General features: G+C 40.8%; 1 protein-coding gene across 2 annotated transcripts in view; it reads right to left on the bottom strand.

The window, feature by feature from the left end:
- Nucleotides 1–24,140, bottom strand: part of cdh4 (cadherin 4, type 1, R-cadherin (retinal)) — a 216,047-nt gene that overhangs the window by 47,554 nt on the left and 144,353 nt on the right. For both annotated transcript variants that reach the window (XM_075460365.1, XM_075460366.1), the window contains exon 5: nucleotides 18,675–18,857. In XM_075460365.1, coding sequence (XP_075316480.1) covers nucleotides 18,675–18,857 — 183 coding nt within the window. The remainder of the gene's footprint in view (nucleotides 1–18,674; nucleotides 18,858–24,140) is intronic.

The following is a 24,140-nucleotide window of genomic DNA, read 5'->3' as shown; positions in this document are numbered from 1 at the left end:
AAGGCAACCCCCTGTTTTAACACTGTTTAAACAGGTTTAATTACCCAAATCCAAAATAACCAACCGCATTGCCCTCAGAAACAGACAATGCACTGTATTACCAACCATTAAAGCTGACTAATTCATTTCTACACTGCAGAATTAATAGTATTGAACAGATTAAATGTAAAATGTTCTTTGTAACAATATCCTCATTAATCTTTGAGAGAGGAAGCACAGTTGGGAGGTGTAATACTCCATCTGTTACATCTTATATGAAAAAAAAACAAAAAAAAAACATAGAGCTGCAGAATAAACCTATCGGCATGGTATAAATGTGCCAGCATGCTACATTTATTGTCAATTGTTTTGGTCCATGATGTAATAGGTCAACTGAAAAACCCTTCAGAAATAATACTTGCAATGAAAAGCAGCCATATTGCCACCTACCGTAGCTGAGTTGGATATACTTTAGTTAATAAATCAATTCCCCTTTTGTGCTTGTACATTGTAACAAGGACACTGGTTCAATTAAATGGCTGAGCTATAACCGTGGTTCGATGTCCATGTAAACATACTGGCTAATTATAAAAAATGTTCATGTAACTTCACATCATATTGAGGAAAGGATCTATGAAAGGATCTTTTCAGCATGTTATACATGATGTGAGCAGAGGTCCGTTTCACGAAGCAGGTTTAGTGAAAACTCTGAGTTGGTTAACCCTGAAATGAGGGAAACCCTGAGTTTTCCGTTTCACAAAGGGAGGTAACTCAACCCCGAGAAAGAGGGGTAACTCTAGCCTGTTTCACAAAGAGAGGTAACTTAACCTCTCGGTCAGTTACCGTAGTAACAGACTCTCTGAACCTAACCTGGTCGGGACCAGGTTTTATTCAAGAAACCTCGAGTTTCTTTCTGTCTGCGCCCTCTTTCAGCCACACACGCCATTTGATTTCCTCATTCATTCAGTCAGCAGAGCGAGTTTTGGCGTAGCAGGTAGTTCTTCTAGTTCTAGAAGTCCATTAGGCACAATAGGAGGCAACTTTTTTCACCAACATGTCTTTTTGACAACGATCCCGTGGATGAAGGTGCAGCATTATTGCGCAGAGAATTAAATATTCGTCGGAGATGGTTATCAGACCGCGCATAGATTTTTGCATTTACAGATAATTATCTTTTTGAGCGGCACCATCAGAATGTGTTGGGACAAAAGAAAAAAGACATAAAAGACAAATAAATATTTGTATGAATAGGCTTAAAAAAGACATATATAGGCCTATTATATTTTATAAAGGCACTCGTGTCTTGGGGGTGGACTCCCTCCGGGGATTCCCTCAGCCACTGGCCTCCCGTTAGAGGTGGCGTGCTGGGCAGCACCTGTTTTACGGGCATCTGCCTTCTTTCTGTTGGCTCAGTAGAAGTCTGTGTTAGTTTAAATAGGCTTAATTATTTAACAGAACATGATATAGATGATGACTCTAAATTGTCCTTAGGCGTGACTGTGAGTGTGTATGGTTGTTTGTCTCGTTTGTCTCTATGTGGCCCTGTGATGGACTGGCGGCCTGTCCAGGGTGTACCCCGCCTCTTGCCCATTGACCGCTGGGATAGGCTCCAGCCCCCCCGCGACCCGACTGACGGATTCAGCGGTATAGATAATGGATGGATGGATGATATAGATGAGAAGACATAGTTTATGTGTGTGAAAACAGCATTATGTTGGGAATAAAATAACTGCACAGTCAAATAGCCACTTAATATTTATTTTACAGTGTAAAACATGATCAAAATGAGGTACCTCCATGCCGAGGTCTCACCTGTTTGAACAATGTTTTTATATTTCATCTTAAACTGCTGCCGAGCTTCTCCCCCGCGAGATTGCACCTAAATGAAATAAATGAATGGGCTACCATTCAAGCAGTTTCCCTGTAATATTATTGTGATTGCAAAGGACTACATTTAAACTTACACTTTTGCTGCTGCAGCGGTGCACTTATTTCTAAAAACGTATTGAAACTCGCCGTATGAGCGCATTAAAATTTCCAATTCGAGGTTGGTGAAAAACGTAGCCCCTCCTCTTCCCCGTTGCCAAGGTGACTCGTCGAATCGGGGCTCCATTGATGCTGGCTTTTTAAAGTTGTGGTGCACGCGCTAAACTCAAGGTGAACTTACTCAGAGTTGATTGACCTCACTCAAATCAGCGTTTCTGGAACCGAAAACTCAGGGTTTTCTATCTCAGAGTAGATCAACTCAGAGATCAGGAATAGACTCAGAGTTGGTTGAACCTGCTTTGTGAAACGGACCCCAGGTCTTTTAAAAAACAACAACTTATTTATTCTTTTTTTTAACTTCTTCTACGTACATTTGTAGTTGGTGTCATGCTGCAAAATTAATAAATAGATAGAGATAAGAAGCTAAACATCTAAACTGCCTATCAACCTTTACAAAGTACTGATTACAGTTTTCAATATCTTGTAAGACCCCAAATTTGATAGGGATAAGGGGTGGGCTCATAAACAGCCTGAGTAGGTGACTGTGTGTATGTTAACAACTAACAATTAGTTACAGCATCCGTTAATCCGTTAATCTGGGAGACTTTACTCTGTTTCAGTGTTATTTTGTGATTCTGATTTGCAATATCAGGCTTGGTTAGGTTCATGTTGGGTTTTCTGTTTTGCTTCTCGCCCTGGTGTCTGTATTCAGTGAGCCAATTACCACATCTCTCCTTTGTTTGTCATTGTCATGTCTCAGTTTTGTTATGTAAAGCTTGATCATTTTTCTTTACTTACCTGCATTCCGCTTGTGAGCCTGTGTTTGGGTTGTAATCACCACTTAAAGCATTTTCATAATTGATTAATCAACCATTTTGCCAACTGTCACACTCTTAGTTTTGATGGTTTAAACCTCAAAGATATTTGATTTATTGTCATCCAGGGAAATATAAAAGCTGCACCGGCAAATGATTTGAAAAAAAGAATGAAAAAAAACATCAAAATAGCGGTTTCAGCAGTATCCCTTCTAGTTGTCACTGAGCTAAAAGAAAAAGCATATGTGTTAAAATAGGTTAATTAAAACATGTACCATGTATCCTCTGACTTTAGCATCAGGTTATGAAAACAACACGGCACATTTTTTCTAATTGGGAATCGTCACTATGGTTACTAGTCAGGGGGAATAATCACAAAGTCAAATGTAAAAAAGGTAGGCTTGACTTTTTTTCTTCTCCTTTTCTTCCCCTCCTATGCAATTTCCCTGGTCTGTGGGGCTGCAGATCATGCATGAAAATGAAATTACTTCATCCGTTCAGTGGTGACAGGCCTGCTGCATAAAACATTTCTCTGTTTGAACATGATACCCTCTCTCTTAATTTCCAACGTGGTGCTCCCACACCCACAGTGCAGCACTCTGCAGCAGCTTTCCCAGCCACAATTTTCATTTCCTGAGCTCACTTCACACAAGATCCATTTGTGGACCCTGCAGGTGATGTACAGTGTTGTACAACCTCCATCAATTGCGGCACTCAGGCTCTTCTGCTTAACATATACAATATGTAAATGCTTAAACATAAGGATGACACTGGACTAATTACAGTTTATCATTTACAAGAATCACAATCTGCCAATCAAAGCAGGATGCAATTATGACGTTAACAATTTCATAATTTGATCATTTGCCCTCATTATCTGTGTCATCTGCTTGGATAATGGTTTGATCATGTGGAGCAGAACATGCATTTTGGAAATGAGAATGTGCCTGAGAAATCCTCTTTGTTATCTGTGGAGGAGACGAACACGTTGGGAACTCGTTGTTCAAAGCCAGAGGAAATGAACTGAGGCAAATTACATTTTTTTTTTAAAAAAGTCCCACTTCTTTGAGCTGCAGGGACAAGCAAAAAAATAATCAGCGAAATAAAGAGGTGAGAAATATTTACCGGTCTACAACTGCTGTTTTTTTTTCTTCCCCGAGATGCATAGGAGGCCGGTTGAAGCTGTGTTCCGTGTGTTTGGTGAAGTGTTAGACAGGTAAGAAATTCTCTGTGTGTGCTTCAGTGCGTGGATCAAAAGGACCAGCTCAGTTCAATAATTCACAAGGCCGACATGTGGGAAACATGCTTATGAAATTTTCACCTGCTGCGCCTCTGTGACTCTGCATGTGGACATGTGCATGGCTGAGTTGTTGAGTGTGTGCGTGTGAATGTACAATCTGTCTCTTCAGCGAAGCTTCAAAGCTGACCGAGTTTAGTTGGCACATTGGTATAATAGCCCCCAGAGAAGACAACGGCACTACTGCTCAACGTGCGGCCTCTGCCTCTATGCCTGCTTAAAATTCCACGTCAAGGCCACCTGAGACCACATGTCATACTTGCTGGTGTCTCTTAATGAAGAGTCTTTATATCAATAAATTGAATACATGAACCAGCACGGCTTCTTGGAGTCCTGGGAATCCCATGAGTGACAACTGCTCAATTGAGCCATTTGAATAGAATACTAATGAATAAAGCTGGGATTTCTGTCCTCCGCTTGCTTCCTCTCTCTCTGCGTCTGTCTACTGCTATCTTGAATTCTCCCTCTTCTTTTGGTAGCTCCTTGCAGATAGAATGGCCTCTAATCACGCTAAAAATAGGCCTGAGAGGCAGATGCGAGAGACTTAACTGGCTGTCTCTCGCCGTCAGATCAGACCAGACTACAGATAAGTGACCTATTTGTAGCTCTTTGAGAGTGATTTCCTTGATTACTGACAACCGATGGGATTCTGTGGGACAAGCTATCAGTGCGAGAAGAGAGATGGAGAGGGATGGTGACAGGGAGACACAGGAGCGAAAGCATTGGGGAGTTGGGGAAAATTAGATGAAGAATTAGTGTTCCGCCAAAACTCCTTGAGATGACAAAGGGCGCACAAACAGAAAAATCGGAATGGAGAGGAATACATTTCCATTTATCGAGCATACTGGCTGGCTGCCTAATTAGCGTGCTATGAAGTTTCCTTCTACCCAAATCTTTTTTAATTGATCCAGCCATTTATGATCACCTTATCAGCATGAGTAGCTTGATGCCTACAAATAGGGGGACTAATTGGATGTTTATCTGATAGTACTCTGGGTTTCAACCACTAAATTTATGTGTTATTTCTGGTAGTACAGCAAAATGAACAGGTGTAACATGAACATGTAAAGCTAGACTTCATTTTGCCACGAGGAAACAACTACCCTCCGATCAGGAAGTCATAAAAGGGACAGAGCTCTATGGGGACCCACAGGATTGTTAAGGGTTACAGTGTGAGCTAATGTCACACAATAATGGGAACCTGTGGTTTGCACTCTTTGATAGCCTCTTTTATGTCTCATCAGCACACAGCGGTTCAGGCTTATCTTTTAGTCTTTTAGCTCCACACATTCCCCTCTCTCTGTCTTTATTTCATAGCACTTGATGGGCTCAGTCATCTCACTTTTCCTTTCGGGCACATCGAACGCCCCCATAGGTTAGACAGGCTTATAAGACTCTCACCAACGCTATTATCAAGAGGACAACACTGCATGTTGTTGCCTCTTTAGGTCTTACTTTACGAACAAGGGATGAAAAGCCAGTTCAGTTAGGTGTGGGCCATTTCTCCTGTTGTCTAAGTGAAAAATCTTTTAATATGTACTGTTTTTTCACTTGTAGGTCGTGCCCCATTTTGACAGTGAGAGATGTTGAGTCCACTCTTTCTAACTCCATTCGAGACACTGGTGAAAGGAAGGCAAGACAGAATGTTTAAAACTGTCTCTGAGCTTCACTAAGAATGAAGTGAAACTAGAACGGTCTTAGCTAACATATTCTTTCAGTTAATGGTTCAGCTTTACCTCCTAGCAACAGCAGCCATTGCTTTCATCTATTTCACTTTTATTCACATCTATGACAAATCGCAAATCGATATGAGTTTGAAAAAAAACAGCAGCACCTTCGACAGGGAGCTAATTTGACATTTCATTTTTGGAACAGTTCCTCCTGAATGCTGTTTGTGCAGCAAGCTAAAAGGGTAAACTCTTGTTACTAGGCAATAAATATGAGATCACTATCATTCAGATTTAGAGATAACACTCTCTAAAGAGAGACACTTTGATTTTGACTTGCCCCAGTTTGTTTTATTGAACAGAATCTGCATTTGTTTCATGTTCACTTCAAATGCAACGTTAGCACGACTCATTGTCAGACTAAACTAGGATTCAACTGAGCATTCAAGGGGGGCGCAAACACACAGGAAATGCAAATGGAGCAGGGGACTTTTGAGGCACCAAACTATGCATTGTCAGCATTTCTCATGAAGAAAATGTACACAAAACTCAGGCACCAAATGAAAGTAATAAAACAACGTATCTGGAGTTTTCAAAGTCTGACACCTTAAGCCTCCCTTTAGATAAAATGAGAAAAAAAAAACACCATATTAACTACCGTTTCTCTTCTACTTAATTTCTGGATGCTTACTGTACATGGCCACGATTATGTTGTTTAATCCCATATACATTTAGCAAGTAAGCTAAGATAACCACAGATTACATTTTACATAGCACTAAGTAAACAGGCGTTTCCAAAGGTATTCATTCGTTTCTTATATCGGTAACAGGAGTCCAGTGTCACCTGCAACTATTATATTGTATCTAAGCCTTTCAACACATCACAAATATTGAAGTTTTTTCTCTGACTACTAATGTGATAATTCCTCATCAACATTCTCTGTCCTTCAGTGAAACAGTTTGGAGCGAGGCTCACTTCACACATTGAAAACAACAGAAATAGATTATGTAGTCAAGATGTGAAGATTACATCGCAAACCTACAAACAACAGATCTAACCTCTAAAAACATTGGTTAGCTGCTCACAACTACCTTGGTCTAGGAGTTAAAAAAAGACCCTCTGCTAAAGAAAAAAACCCAAAACCTACATTTTAGAGGCATCGTTGCTTGATTCAAGCTACAGTTAAAGTTCTACTTCAGCAACAGCCTGAAAATGCTGACAAAAGAAACCGAAGAATATGTGAATGACAGTAGCTTTTTTTGGCTTTATTTATTTGGCTGTATCAACATACACTTTTACTTTATTGTTTTTGCAAAAATATGCAAAAAGACAGAACTTTGGAGTCTGAGCAAAGTGCCTCGGCCCACTTAAAGCTGCAGTCTGCAACTCTTTTTCAAGCATAATGCCTGGAACTGTCCGGGGATTCTGAAAGTAGTACATTAAATACCCCAATACAAAAAAAAAAAAGAGTTCTCTAGGTCCCCTATATGTCCCGCTAGGTCCCTCCAAAGCCGGCAGGTTTGTTTACAAAATTGCAGACCGGACCGGTAAAAGGTAACCAATCAGGTTTACGAGCTGGGCTCTGCTGCCTGTCAATCACCGATTGTGCACGCGCGATACAAGGTAGGCTCGTCCCCACGCTTATTTATCTGGACTATTGAACTTCATTACGGGCTAGTCTACTTACTGTGTCTTCCATGATCGCAAATGACAGGTGAGTTGATGAATGAGGAGTCGTGTAGGCGCATCTGGCGTGCACGTCTACATGCACGAGTTCTCATGTGTTTTGAAGGGGCGGGACAGGAAGTTGAATAACTTTTTATTTTTCGGTTAAAAAATAAGCATTTCTTGCATTTTGCGACTACGGAGGTCACCGTTTTCAACTTCAAGCGTTCTGATAGATCATGTAAACTCTTAAAATGCCAAAAAGTAGGACTTTACGTATGACAACAACAAATCTTGCAGACTGCAGCTTTAAGTCTAGTTGTATATATACAGAGAATACTGATTAAAACCCCAACCGCATTATCTGAGTGTGTTAGTCAGCTTTTGATCTCGTACAATCAGACTAACATGTTTAACCGTATTTGAAAAGTTCAGTTTTGGTTGAACCACAGCAGTATTTCGTTTTTTCTCTTGTGTCAAGTAAATGTGCTGTACTGTAAGGAATAAGACTGGTTCAAGGCTTAGCATTTCCAAGCCATGATCACTGCTCACAAAGTGTCCTTACGGGACAAGGTTTGTGTAGCCCATAATAATTTGGATTATACACATTCAGGCCTTCAAGAACTTTAAAATGGAAACATTTTTCCGCCAACTGGGATTTAAGTGCATGTATTTGAAATGTTCAGAGGGATGCATTTTTGTCTATGAACTAGATGTTGTTGTAAAAAGTGGTTTTTCTCAAAATCATGCAGTGCATCTTAAGCTGCAGTGTATATGTAACTGCAGCATGCTTCAAATTTACTTTAAATCATGTTGCGTTTTCTCTCCCCCTCAAATCTTATGACAGCATGTGAATACTGTCATTTCTGTCAATATAAAAGTTGTGTTTAACAGTCTTATCTTTGGGGCTTGTGCTGCAGTCATTTCTTCTCTTTTTTTTAACCTATTCCAGTAAAGATACTGCATGCCTATTCTACTGTCTGCTTTAAGGTTATATGTGAATAACAGAGCAGACTTGATAAATAACCACAATAATGTCATCTATTTATAATGCTTGGGGGGAGTAAATATCACTGTTGGCACCACAAGTTAGACACTGAAATACCTACAACGCCTAATCTTTTGCAGTGTGTTGTGTAGGATAAGAATGTAAGTTCCAAGGATGGTTTACACAGAGTAAAGCCAAAGTAATGGCATTTCCATGCTCAGATGCATTCTGGGAGGAAATGATGCCAACCACTCAGGGCACAGACATGCTATGACTGAGCTGTCTAACATAATTAAGACAGCATCTGCCAAGTATCGTAATGCCTTTAATAGGAACCCACTCACTGACAGCACTGGTTTTAGACTCTTAGTCTTCCACTCTCAAAAACAAGCAGACATGCACATAAGACACAAGTGTTGCCATTTAGTGGTGACAAAGGCATGAATCTGAATTCTTACAGTTCAAAATTCAAAATAATGTTCTTCTTCAACTCAGGATTACTGCAAGGTGTTCTGTTGTTCATCATGTGGATTTGGGGTAGACACAACAATCACATGACCCCCGACAGTTTTAAAAAAGATTTTAGAGATCTAATCTAATTCGCTCGCTGATGCTCTTACTGCGACAGCTTCACTCAAATTTATCTCAAGCGGTGTGGATTTTCAGTCATTTTTACCTGCAAAGTCATTTCTAATTTCTGTTTGTTTTACTGCTTATTTTCACACTGCTGCCCGTCTTCGGGGAATGGCTGGTAGGCCATTTAATGGTTGTAAAAATATGCTTTTAGTTTTTCATATTTCCCCCAAAGCGGATTCGTAGCAGGTGTGGCACCTTAGTGAGTGCTTTTAAAGGAAGAAAATGACACCGTTATGCTGGAACACACAACTGATTTTCCTATCTTTGACAGAGTGACTGCAGAGCCACTGCTGGGTTAAAATATTCCGATCCGACAACAAACCTTTGCACTCACGGGGATGCTGAAATGGTTGCTAACATGACTTACCGCAAATGGGTGAATTTCTGTGTTAAACAGCATAATCAAATGCATCTGTGAACTACACAGGCATCCTTGAAAATCGCTGTTTGATAATGTCTCATCTCTCCCTGCTGTTATACAGTGTCTGTTTTCTCTTTGTTGAACATGAGGGAAATGGCAAAAACTACATGCTTTTTAACTTCCTGTTAAATTTCAGCTTTGCATTGCTTTGATCACTCCTGCTGCGTGCCTGTCACTATTCAAAGCTGATGTGCTCTGCTTTTGATGGGGAAGAGGAATTCAAATAGTTTGATAGGCCATCCACACAAACATCTGACAAAATGACATCGGTGGAAATGAGAAAGCAGAGGATGAAAGAAAGTAGAGAAGACGGGCTGACAGAATGGAAACAAAATTTCCAATTAGGGAAATGTGGGACCTCAAATTTTTTTTACCAGCCTTCAAACTTTCCATTCCTGCAAAACATAATAGCAATCTTCGATTCAAGAGTGCGGTTCTAAACGTGGGTAAAACTTGTCAGTTTGGTGGTGTCACGAGAAGGGAAGGACGATTTTTAAAATCGTCACATACTGTAAGGAGGTCTGTGAGAGAGAAGCTGCAGAGAGCTTAGGTTTAATATCATTCGAGTGAGAGCCACTGACAGCCACCGTTGCACACAGATATCACTCATTCTCATGAAGAGCAGCACAGAGGCAGGCTGCTCTGTTATGCATCAAAAACTGAGTTCCAAACAGCTCTCGGTTATGCTTTGGACTCCTTTTGCACCGTCCTTTTTATTTCAAGTTACATTCCATCAGGTCTGCGTTTGTGCTGCCGTATCATTTTGATCTGTGTCTTTTATATCATCAATACAAATGAGCAAAAGTCATCACCTTAGGATTGCTTGTCCGTTCTGGTACTGATGCTGTTCCTCAGCCATTCTTCTCCACTTTTGAATGTGATGAACTGAATTCAATCCTTTGAGCATATAAGGTTTCCCAGTTTTTGTACAGCACGATTTTTTTCCCTTTGGGAATGTTTCTTTTCCTCCAGAAGAACTCTAGTAATGTGTGTTTGGTTCAATTTTGGTTCATTTAGCAACAAACTTGCCCTCACATCTAGTTTTAAACATTGTGATCTTAACTGGATCCGTTTGTTTTATTTCATTTTTTCGAGTGTCTCAAATTAACAGCTGTTGTAAACACTATGGTACTTACATCAGAAATCTGTATTTTTGTATGTGTATTGTGTATGTATCTGTCCCTACCAAATGTATTTGAAATAAAAAATAAATAAAAAATATTTTACTGGTGTGTGAATAACGACAAAAAGAAGCTAAGAAAAAAAACTAAGAAAACAAAGCAAAATGAAATAATCCATCTTCTAATAAAAGCTAAAAGTATTTTTAATGAGGGCAGCCTATCCAGTATATAACCTCAAACGAAACAGGATATCTTTAGAGGATACGTTTTTTTTTTTAATCCTCTGTTAACATTTCTTATGTCTCTTTCTTAAATTCAAAAACCCTCCATTACACCACACACATCATTCATCACTACCCAGAAAAGAGAAAAAAAGTCATCCAGCTTAAAAGTTTTTACCTGACCAAAATAGCCAAAAAAAGATTAGATGATCTCTCAAGAGCACATCACCGCCTCTACCTCAGACCATTAGCCAGACTCAGGAATGAAATGTAGGATTGGAGGGGGGGGGGGGGCTATTAGGGGGAGAACAAATATTAATGGAAGTTAAGAAGTGACTCAAAAACCCAATTATGGCATTAGCCAGGCAATTTAGATGAGCTCTGCATCAGGCGAAAATCCTGTTGAAATGTACCAGCGGTCTATCTGCATTAACAATGACATTAATTCCCTGATTCACAGCGAGGGAGAAGAATAGAGCAATACAGCCATTTTGTCTCTTATAAAGAAAGCCAGATTCCCTAAATATACGATGGGAATGAAGGAGGCATAGACCATGGACCCCTGGAGAGATTCAAGTCGTAAATTGGTCCACTGTACACCTCCCAATACAAGGATGATACGTAAATGGAGAAAAGAACAGACAAGATAATTACAAGCAAAGTCATGGTTGGCTGCTGGAAAGGCTGACTAAAGGAAAAATAAAAAGTACAGATAGAAACAGATTGTAGAAAAAGTCAAAGACTGAGGGAGGAATATTTTTGCCAGTCTTGCACTTTTTCTTTTATTCTACCTCCATTGTCAGATTGCATCTTTTAACCCAAGCGACTGCCGTACGCTACCATAGGAGACATGCGGCCACGACAGCCGGGCAAATCAGCTGCACCCTGAGGCCAGTTGAAAGCCCCTTTGGCATGCCTAGGGATAGCACTGTCCAACCAATCAGTTAGAGGCCAGGCTTGAAAGGAGGGCCATGCTTGGCTCTGGGAGCTGCCAAGGCTGCCAATGAGAGTCCGGGGGGGGGGGCTGTTGGAGTGGCTCAGAGGGAGGCTGCCAGAGGGGTCAGAGTGGACGAGGGCAGACTGACAGTCATTTAGTGAGAGGCTGAGCTCTGTGTCACTCACAACAGCACTCAGCCTTTGTACCACTGAGTCGGCTCTAATGGGACTGTCACCTTCTAATTGTCCGACTGGGAACACTGAGAATGAAAAACAGGCTTTCTCTTTCACATTTCCACGAGTACACAGACAACAGAGACGCACGCATACACACATTTCTCTCGCAGACACAGTCAGCAAACCAAAGCCCGGGTGTTTACACACAAACACTCCTTCTACGCTGAAGGACATTTGCATCTCTAGAATTATCACAAAGTTGTTATAAACTTGAGAAAAGTCAGATTTCGTACTTCACCTGAGGATTCAGTCCTCACTCTTGACACTGTGTGTAAGACAACAAGCTGCAGCACCATTTAAAACTCTGCAACACCTCAAAAAGTTACAGCTTTCTCGTTACATGTTGTTTTTCTATAATTATTCATATCAACCAAACAAGGACGCCGGAAGGCGTTAAAAGTAAACACGGCGGATGGGAGCAGTCGAAACCGTTGTTACATAATCAGAGATGGAGAAGCTCCGGGAACTCAAATGCTTTTAAGCAATTTCCTCTTATTTCACTTATTCACAATGGCAAAAAAAAAAAAAAGACTCAGTGCTGCAGTTAATGAAAGTAAAGAAAACAAGGGAGTAGGAACATTTGGACAGCGCTGCAATTTATTTAATGACGTAAACTGTCTGATTTCCCTGAAAAGAAGCTAAATTAACCCACGGCTACTTTTTCTGCTGGACTATGTTCAGACTGCCAGGGCATAAAAGTTTCAGAAAAGCATCCGCGTGCTCACTTAAACGCGACACTGACACCTTCAGTTGAGATTCATGGGAAGCAGTGAAGCTTAAGTGTCCTTCTTTTTTTTTTTTCCATCTTGTTTAATTACGTGCACTCGCTTGTTGCACTGCTGTCACTTGACATCAGATGTGAAACAACATCACTTTGAGTTCACCTGTTTATCTAACTCCAAAAAGACATTTGCCTCTTTAGCCAATAGAAAACTATCCAGCTAATCTGTAACCCTGCCCGGCTGCAGGACACACCGCAGGTTTATTAGGCTGGTCGGAGCATATGTAGCTTTATCTACTCAGAATGTAACTATGATGCGCTACAACTAAGTGAAGATTCCAAGCTTTAAAATTCATATGCATTATACATCACGACATGACAGAGAGGCTGTGACCTAGACAGTAACATATAGTCTGAATAATTGGAAAACTGCAAGTTGCAGGAGACAAGATGGAGCAGTTGTATTTGGCATGGACAGTCTAAACCATTAAAATCTAATCATGTGCCAGTATTACCTGTGGTATATTTTAACATACACTAAGAGAAGAGGGAAGCAAGTGAGATATTTGGGCAAATTGTTTGGAGCAAGTAGGTTATAGAGTTCACTCCCACCATGAGAAATATCAAGTATGTGGAACAAGATTAAAGGGAACTTTATTCCTGGAGACCGTGCTGTTATTCTGGATGATTCAGCGCTGAGAAATTCTTAGATTCTGGGACACATTTAGTGGATTATGCAGGGGGGAAAGAAGGAGTGAGGGGTGTCCTGATTTAAACCAGAGAAAGACGTGTCAACTAACTCTGTTTGCTCCATGAAGCTAAAAATTTAACTAACTGTCAGTCACGCAATGATGCTACATATAACCTTGGGAAAGAAAGCTGAAGATCATGAGGAGCATATTCTGGGTAAGGCTGGAGAGATTTAAAATCTTTGACCTCAGCTTACCACTCAAAGTGTGACACTGCAATGTTTGTTGTTTGGTTCAATGGTAATTACATCATATGAAATGTAGCAGAGCCGACTGATGCAGGGGAAATAATTTGGACAGATAATGGGACCCGTGGGATTCAGAAAGCACTTTGGAGGAAACTGCACAACCACAGCATCGAACCACCAGAGCACTTCAGGAGCTTAAACCCAATAAAGTACTACATTTCAACTCAAAAAAGTCCAGTGTTCAGACTTTGCCCACGATGCGAGCAGAAAATGAGACAAATTTATTTTTCACTTCATCGGTGTGAGCTCAGCTAAGCTGACAACTCTTGTTAGCTTTGTCAATATATAAGGAGCCAAAAGAAAAAAAAAAGACTACAGCCTTGGGCTACTTGATAAAACTTCTAAATATCCAGTGAATGAGTTGAGACTCCCTACAAGGGCAGGAAGATAAGGTCAATAAATAAGATTTCCATTTTTTTCCCCTTTGGGCTGAAAGTGCAACCAAACAGCAGGCTAGAAAACTTGCTTGTTAAAAGGGAAAAAATGAATACATCTAAAGAAAAGGCTCTGCCATTGTAAACAAAAATTCAAACAATCTCCAAATGTCCTGGGAAGTAACATAGAGGAAAAGTGTCACACCTCCTCTTTTAAATTTTTTTTTAAGTGTTTTTGAGAACACGTCTTTTTGAATAAATTAAGCATGAAAAATTAGATACTAGTAGAAGAATAGATAATATTTGTAAACATGGTTGTGATCAAAGTTAAAGAGAAAATTCTTTCTCCTTAAGTTATTCCATAAAATCCCCCCATTTTGCTGAATTCTTCCTACAACAGCCTCTTTAAGAAGTGAAGGAAACTGAGAGCAAGTATTTTCCATCTGAAATTGGACTGCAGGTGACAAATAATTTGAGTGAAAGCTACCTTTTTGGGGGAAGAAGTCTATCAAGTGTTGGATTTAAATGGTTCTTGAAAAAAAAAGGTTTTGTTTTTTCCAACTGCGTCATGTACCAAAATGCTGGGTGTCGGCACATCCAAAGACAAGTTCATGCGCAGTACACATGCATACTATGCCCACCCCACAACTCAAAGTACACAGAATGGACGCAATGTATTTCAATGCACAGGGGATGCAATAAAACTGCAGAGAAAACAAGCGGATCCAAAAATCATATTATAAAGTCATTATGAGCTCTAATGAAATACTCTGTGCAAAATGAGGTTATAAATAAGCCACACTGTTATCACTTTGGGTACCGAGCAAACAACAGTACAAACATTACCCGGTGGTTATTATGGAGCTAACCTGCACCACCGCCCCACACACACACAAATATTTCACATATAAGTGAGTTTCTGTGGAGTTAGAATACCATTAAAAACCCACATAATTAATCTGATGCTAAAGTAAGAGTCAAGTTTTATTTGTCAAAGAATAGAAAGTTAACCTGGTTGGTGGGCAAATGCAGGCATTTGTCACACTAAATAAGCAGCCTGCAATCATACTGTGTCACACACAACCCAACTTTATAAGCCATTGGCTTTACCATAATGGGATGTTTAAAAATAATGTGCTAAAGCAAACCATCGTGAGGAACATTTTCATTTTCCCACAAGTACTGCATGTGGGTGTAAGATAAAGGCTGTGAATCATACATATCATTACAGTTTCATTTAGGTCTGTGGCAGGAGCGTGGAATCAAGCAAGGCGCCGCAAACGTTTCTCTTTCACTTGGCTCGTGAAATCATGTTTTATCAAAACTATCCACGGTGTGCTCAATTATTTCCAGCTCATTGTTCATTTCTTTGTCCTAACTGTGGGTCAGGGAGGGAGGCAGCAGTGGAGAGCTGGTTAAATGAGAGGAGGATCTTTTCTCTCCCACATTCAGACTGCTTTCCATCAGTTTTGCCTCATTGGGCCCAGTGTAGGTGCTGCAGGAGACCGTCAAGATGAGAATGCCACAAATGGCCTGAAACTAATGTTGGCCTCCCTCACCCTGCAGATTTACAGCACCGTCCTAAGACTTTCTGTTTTGTATTTCCTCTTTTCTTTTCAATCTTAGCCTGTCACCCTTTCTCCCTTTTCCATCACCTGTCCTCACTGCTATTTGGTTTAAAAAAAAAAAAAAGTCATAGTTCCTGCCCTCTACTTTAGTATACATTTAACTCAATCTGTTTTCCCGCCTCTCCTTTTCCAACGCACTCACATCTGTCTTATTAAATTATTTGCCAGCATATGCTCTGAAGCATATTCCATTTAAGCCCGATGGTAAATCAATGCCATCAAAGCTGCACCACTCGTGGTTTTTCATGACGGAGCAGCACATGTTGAGCTGTACATGGCCTGCAGTGGAATAGAGCTCCTACAAAATACTTGTGAGTGTTTATATGTGAGAAAGCTTTTGCTTTCTTTAAAAAAAAAGAGAGATTTCCTTTTAGAAACTGAAGCAGACGGTTGCAAACTTGAACAATGCTTGTGGCCAGGGTAAAAGTGATATGAACCTAAATAATGGCTGAATATCTTTGTAATATATTCTAAGTGAATGAAATGAATAACTACCAAAAAAACTGAATCATGTGAATAATTAACAACAATTTAAAGGCTTTGTTCTGTACATGTGGTGTGAATCTATCAGTTTTATCTGCAATTCGGCAGATATCCTACCACAGCAAGTCTATATTAATCTGCCATCCATTCTCTCTCCACTCTCACAGAATTAAAGTAAAGACCACCACACATCTCTTTGGGCATTTCATTTGCATCATTTTTGACTGCAAAGTGGTAATTACACTCCGAGGAATAATTGGTCATTTTAAACCTCCTGAACCTGCTTATGCGAAGACTTCAATGTGGAAACACGAGTGAAGAAAGACCATTGAATTTCCAGCACAGGAGAGTTGGCGTGTCCTCATACCTGTGTGTAAACTTTAAAGGTTGTTCCTTATCCTCTCCTGAGACGGGGAGGACAAAGCAAAGATTTCCCACCGTTCCTCTCCTTGGCCGCTTGACAAATCGGAGGCTTGTTTTGCAGAGAAAGCCGGGGACGGAAAAACTCACAGAGCAACAGAATCATATCCCCCCATGATGCATTGCTTTCAGCTATGGCTGAAGGCTAACGCACACTGTGTTTATATACAGCATAGGCGATCTGATAGAAATGCCGCCAAGCTCAACAGAGACATGGCCACACGCACGAAAGGAAACCCTTGTGGTTTAATCCAACCATCCATCGCCTGACATTAAATGGGGGACAACAAGAGGGTTCATTTCTCCAGCAGGACAGGACAATTTGGCTCCTCCTGTGACACTCCACGGGCCCGCTTTGTGTGTCTGTGAGGTTGAGTGTTTCCACGCTTTGGTGGAAAATCTGCCCTCTTGCCGACACATTGGTGAAAGGCGATTTCCGTAATCCGGGAGTGTAAGCCTTGCTGTACAAATGGGCGTAAGGGAATTTGTGTGAGTGTGTGTGTGCGTATGTGTGTGTCTATTTGTGTGTGTCAGAAATGCCAGCAAAAAGCTGCATGTCTGTGTGGGTGACTGATAAGAGGCATGGAGTGCAGAGATTAGAGTAGTAGCAAAGAGCTCCAAGAGGGCGACACCTCCATGAGAAACTTTTTATAGATTTTTTCCTCATGGCTTCTATTTGTCGCCCACTGTTTGTAATGAAGAAGTGTTTAGTTTACTTTTTACATTTCTTCTCTGAAATTGTCAGAGATTTAAAAGAGCAGCGGTGCAAAATTGAAGATTTCTTTGTAAACAAACAATTACACACACACAAAAAGAAAATACTTACACATTAAACTATAACTGGTATTAGTGAAAAGAATGAAAAAAAAACATGATCAGAGTGTGTTTCGCTCATGTCACACCAATGTTTTTCTAAATCAAACTCAGTGTATCAAAAGTCGAAATGGAAAAAGTTTTGAGAAATAAAACCCTCCTCTGTGATAGCTTAATCAGAAATTCAAATGGAAACGTCTGTTTGAATAAAAAGAAAACTAAATCAAACCACTTGATAAATGTGATTAAATGTGTTATTGAGAGTGCAGCCATGCACGAGTTTGGAGACTGTGGGATAATCTCTGCCTATTTCACGATAGACAGCTGGATCAATATGCTGACAGATAATTAAGGTTAATTGTGCTGATTTATAGAAATCCATCATGAATGTATTGAGTTGGTTGCCTCTGATCATTAAAGGCTGAGTGGGTGAAACACACCAAAACATTTGTTCCTATGTCGCCTATGCGTCAAAATTGTAAAACAGTAAAAAAAAAGAAAGAAAAAGTGAAAAGTTTTATTTCCCTTTCATTTCCAAGAGGTATATATATATATATATAGCTGCCACTGTTGCAAAGATCATGCTCTGTTAGTAACAACCAGCAACACAGGGCATGAAACGATCAACATCTGTTTGGCAAAAAGAGGAGGGAAGGAAGTGAAATTGCCATCATTTCATAGAGTATTAACTTGAAGACAGGAAACAGGAAAAATGGATAAACTTTAATGTGTTGATAATATATACTGAAAACTAAAGAGTCAACGCTTTCTAAACAGAAAATGTCTATTGACACTCGAAATAAGCTGTAGTCTATAAAGATAATATAGTTCACAGATTTTTGCCACTCAGTCCCACTCAGAGTGGCTGGTCCTGAGTATTCCTTAAATCTGTACCTCCAGGAGCGAGCATGAAGTGTGTACTCTAATGGTAGTTTTTTTCCCCTCTTTTCTCTCAGTAGGTCTGTGGTGCCCAGAAGCCCATCAAACAAATCAATTGGCATCAAGCTTAAATCACAGACCAGGGCAGTGGTTTTTACCAGCTGGATGTGTATGAGAGAAAATACCCAAAAGTTGAGCCTCGTGGTGAATGTAACAGATGTAACATCTTTCCCACCACTTATTATTTCCTTGGCCTGAATAAGAACTTTGATACAAGTGCTCTATACCTTCGAATCTTAGCTTGTTTTGTCTGCAAACATAAGTTGGTTGAAAGTTTTGTGAAGACATTTCACGCCCAGGAAAGATTTATGGTATTTGTTGTCACTCACTCTGACGAGCATGTGAGGGAAGGGTCCTCTGGAGTTCTCAGGCACATTGATGGGAGGGATGACCCAGTCTCTCTTCTGTCGCCTCAGTGAGTTGGCAGAGGAGCCTCTCTGATGTCTTCGAGAAAATTTGATAACCCTGGGTTGTGAGTCCCACACTCTTGACAGCATTTCTTCAAAGCCGAGCTGAAAAGAGAAAAAGCCATACGTTTCATATCAGGCCACATCTTGAGCTGAGTTACATTAATAACATCTTCAAACAGGTTGGAAGATGAATCAGATGTATGGTTTTGTCCTTGCTTGAATTGAAAGTAAAATACTGGGTATCATGCTGACAATAAAGCCAATAAACAATTTTAGGTGAGTGACAGAGATATAAATAAGAAATAAACATCTCCAGGAAAGCTGCTACATCATTTGTCATGAGGCCCCTTGGTAGGACACCTGAGCCTGCACCAGGCTTTGGGCTTCTGACTGAGAGTGAGACTTCCCTCGGGCTACTTTGCACAGAGAGGGCTAGTGCTTTGTTTCCATCCAAGCACAGATTGTTCTAACCCATTACGTCATATCTCTGTCCTCTCCTGAAGTCAGAAAAAAACACTGGTTGCACCTGCAGAAGGTAAGCATGACATAAACCAGTTGTCATAAAATATCTGTGTAATAATGAAATGATTGTGTTGAAGTCTTGTTTATTATTATTATATTGAAATATAATAATAATATATGAGATATATTTGTTGTGAATTCAGCCATGCCTGTGTGCACATGAGGGAACTCGTGTGTGCTGGCCTTGATGCAGGCATGCGCACACATGTGCAATTGTGCGAAAATAATGCATGAGCATATTCCTCACTGCAGAGAATCTGTGCTTTCTTTATAAATTTTCAGCCTCTTTTTTCATACCTTTGAAGATGGTACAAGACTTCAATGTCATGGGCAACTCTCATGTAGGAACGTGCAGATGCTTAAACAATCCTCCTGCCCCCTGCTGTGACTCCCTCCAGCTATAGCTGCAGAAAGGAGATTGTGTTCCTTCTCATCTTGCCCGGTGAAATAAAGGTAAGAAAGGTGTGTAAAAAAACAGTTTTGCCCTCAAACCTCTATGTTGTCCTCATGTGTAATATGGTTGTATTTGCTGTAATCCAACTAATCCTATTGTTGAGTCCGTGCCTTCCGTATACACGTGCATTCACTGGCAGTGTGTCACTGTCACCTGAAGCACAGTGGAAATCCTGAAGCTAATCCCACCTGGACCACACACATCGCACTCACACAGGCCCGTGTGCACGCTAGCAGCTGTGCCGAACACAGGCCAGCAGTTCCACCTATCGATATACACCTGCTTTGCCTGTGAGAGAGGCAGACCGTAAGCAACACCCGGGCAAAGGCAGATAAATTTTTTCATCTTTTGTTTGAACTCTTTGAACATTCACAATCCAGAGAATTGAAAGTTAAAGCACAGCACAGGTCTCTGAACAGCCAGGACTGTGGAGTTACTCGGGCAGGAGAGCCACATGGAGGGATCGGGGCAACGTCTCGGAGAGGACCAGATGTGTGTTTCAGATAAGGTAGCCCCTGTTGCAGCTCCACTCATCCAAAACACTCACAGGTACCAACTGGGGGAGGCAGGGAGTGCCAGTCCCCTCCACAGGCAGCAGGTGGGATTAGCCTCCTTATGTGAATTTTATGTGTATTTACTAATGCTCATTTGAAACAAAACAAGCATTGCAGCACCCGAGAAAGATGAAATATCATTCTGACAGTGTATGAAAGTGCATGCGTATAGTTATGACATATACGATGCAGCACAGCACTATTCTTTCATCTCCTCTGATAAAGTCCTTATCTTCTTTCCCAGCTATCAGCGGAGAAACACAATGAATGAAAAGACGCCCCATACAACAGTCTGCCTGCTGATGAAGGCCCAATGATAACAAGGTTGAAATATTCGATTGGTCAGGCTCCAACATTTCTTTGGGAGAAATGAAGGAGAGAGTCAGGGAGAGAAAGACAGCAAAAGCAAGATAGTCTTCATTGTGAGTCTGCTTGTGGATGATATCAGAATGGTGAGTGCACGTGATTGTCACTTTCAAACAGCGTGGCGGATGACAGGCTGTTGGCATTGTGACAGTAAGAGAATTACAAAGGATAGAAAGAAAAAGTGGGCTTCTGGGAAACTACTGTATTTGCTTATCATGATTATTTTTTGTCTTACTGTATGTGTGTGGGCGTCGTGAGTTCAGCCATGCGCATGTGCTCATGAGGGACTTCGCATGTGCCGGCCTTAGTGCTCACATGTGCATACATGTACAATTATGCAAAAAATAATGCATGAACATATGCGTGGGTCTATTTGCCCGTGTGCGTCCTAGTTCGGGTGTGTGTATGTGCTTGAATACATGATAAGCAGTCAGTTAGTGTGTCCCTTGTGTGTCGGCAGCTTCTGAAACCCAAAGGCAGGCGGGGCCAGCTGGCAGCTCTCGGCTCCCAGGCATCCTGCGCACTGCTGGGGCACTCCTCAGGCCTACAGACCCTGAGTCTGGGAGCAGACATCTGGAGGTTATCGGTCTGACAAACAGGCAGAGCAACATAATAAGTGTGTGCGCTTATTAAAAATTCTGTGTTCTGCATGTCTTGTTTTATGTCTATGAAATTGAAGTTGCCCTTGCTCTATCAGATCAGAGTGCTTGTCTTCAGTGAGAAGTTCTCTCCTGAGAAGATTTCTCAAAACTAAAATGAAGAAAAATATTTAAATAAAACAGTGTTTAAAAAGACTGTAGAAAAGACTGTTGTTGTTATTTGCTTGTGGAGACCCGCAGCTCTCCATCATGGATCGCATCTATTATCTTAAAATTAAAAGCGCACAGAAAAACAAAGACAACCACCCAACCTTGTCAGTGGACCCCGGGGTCCAGTGTTCCAACCTGCTGCTAGCCTTTGCTGTAATCTATCACAAACAGGTGAAGCTGTTTGGGCTGAGTGCAGTAAAAATGCAAATCATATTAGCACTATAACCCATTCCAGCAACCAGTCGAATCCAAACCCAGCGGTGCATAACCGATGGGCTCCAAGCTGGTGGAGGAGGCAAGCCACTGTGCCATGAAATCAGTACGAGTTGGAGAGCACTCAACGAAAGGCACTACCTGTGTGAGGTGTGATAGCCTGAGTACATAAACACAGCGTAAAGGGCTTTCAGCCAAAGTCGCTCTACACTTCAATTGCTGTGGTATTGTACGCTGGAAAATTAAATGGTAAAATTATCTAGTGGTGCACATTTAAAGAATGCTCATTTCTGCTTCTGAAACAGAACTGTGAGATATCAAGCCACTTTGCTAAAAACATACGAGTCACTGGTGCTACGCAACCAGGGGCGGTTCTAGGGGTGGGCCGACCGGGCAGGCGCCCGGGGCGGCATCGCGGGGGGGTAAAAAAAAAAAAAAACAGGGTGAGGGTGGGGGCGCCAGCACAGGGTTTCGCCCGGGGCGTAAATCAGTGTCGGACCGCCACTGTACGCAACAAAGCAAGGGAAGTAAGCCACAGTACAGTCCATGCTGAAGCCAGTGAAAAGCATAATGTGTCTCTACGCAGCATGAGAGCAAACACAATAAGATGGCAGTTGAGATGTCTTTAATTGCAACTGGGAAAAAGAGAATATGTTGAGTTGTTTATATATTCTGCTGCTGCTGCCAACTTTAGTACGCAAACATAAGTTGTGGTTAGGTGATGCTCTTAATTATTTCTAACATAAGTATTGACTCCAGCAACAAAGAGATTGGCTCAGATAACAACCGTTTGCATCTGTGAGCTTCCTGCTGAAGAAAAGAGAGCTGGATGAGAACTCAGTTTTAACATTCCACTGCACTGTTAATATTTTACTTCAATTGCCACAAATCATTTGAAGTCGCGGCACGAAACTGCAGCACTCACACGTACACAGTTTCTTGAGTCGCTTCTAATTTTATACATCAAAGGGAAAAAACATGAAAAGACAGGCAACAAGTTTAGTTTTCTATTAGCTGCTGTTGCATTTTACTCCACAGTTTTCTAACTTATTACTGAAAACCTAAAACCACAAGTCCCAATAACACAATGTCATAAAGTCCAATATACAACCTTAGGCTACGTTCCCATTACCTGCCCATTACCGGTCAATTTCAACTCTATACGGATCAGACTTGAAGGTTTCCAATCATAACTACTCAAAGTGTTTTGCATCTGACTTTGATGTGAACACAACTGAAAGGAATCTGATGTGGAAGCTGCCACAGTAAATTTGTGGATGACTTTAAGGGATGACACTATACATACAATTGTCCAGCTATAGGTTTCTTGTTTTCAAACATTACAGGGGGCAAAACTTTGCAGTCATAACATTGTAAAAAACCTTCCTTAAAAAATGAGGTAATGACATAACTCCATCTTAAAACACTGTCATGATTTAGCATTTTGTTTGGACAGTATTCCTGTGTGATCTCACATGGTTTTGCAATGTCGAAGGTGTATCTGCTCTCCTTATTTGACAATGTCAGCAGCATGCTGGTGACGTTAGTGTCACTGGGCTCGGTATGTAACAATGTTCGCGACAAGTCTTACTAAACAACGTAACCAAGTTGGTGAACCTAACTTGAGGCTCTTCAAGCAAAAACTAGGGCAAAGTACTTCTAGAATAACAGCGGAAAGTGGAAAAATTGGAACACGGTTGATTCAGTGAATGAAAATTGAAAGTGGAATGTGTGCTTCACATCTTGTTGGGCCGGACCGGCTTCCACAGCACAGTGTCCACGAGCACAGAATATGTGACAAACAGGGGAACTGTGCTTATTCTTCCTGGTAAGAACATTGTGACACTGTTTTTTCACACTGTGAACAGCTTTATGCAGCCTTAATGGGTTATAAGTAGGGCTGTGACTCGATTAAAATTTTTAATCATGTTAACTACAAGCTTTGAAATTAATTAATCGAAATTAATCGCATTTTAATCGCATATACTTTATCCTTTAGAAAATTAACATTTTCAACAATATTTCAACAAACACAGAACATATCCCTATTTGAAATCTGAATGTAGCATGCATGAAAACACAGTATACAGAATCTTGGATGTTAAGCTGCGTTGGGCCCCCGTTAGCTTCCACGCTAGCTGCTACATGTTTAGCGTTGAGGTGATATTTGAGGCTTGATACGCTGCGGTGATACGCAAATTCATTGTTGCATAATCTGCACACAACCACGCTCTTGTCGACGCTTCCATCCATCTGTATTTAAAAAAAAAAAAAAAAAAAATTATAGTGTACGATTAAAATGCGTTATTTTTTTTAACGCGTTAATATGTGTGTAGTTAATTAATCAAAATTAACGCGCTAAAGTCCCAGCCCTAGTTATAAGATAAAACATATTGGACCCTTACAGAACTACAGCTAAGTCACTGAACATGTTAGCAATATTCAGTGTTTGCACCAATGTTTGCAT

The sequence above is a fragment of the Odontesthes bonariensis genome, chromosome 3, assembly GCF_027942865.1.
Source record: "Odontesthes bonariensis isolate fOdoBon6 chromosome 3, fOdoBon6.hap1, whole genome shotgun sequence".
NCBI classification, from domain to species: Eukaryota; Metazoa; Chordata; class Actinopteri; order Atheriniformes; family Atherinopsidae; genus Odontesthes; species Odontesthes bonariensis.
This window is presented reverse-complemented; position numbering and strand designations above follow the sequence as displayed.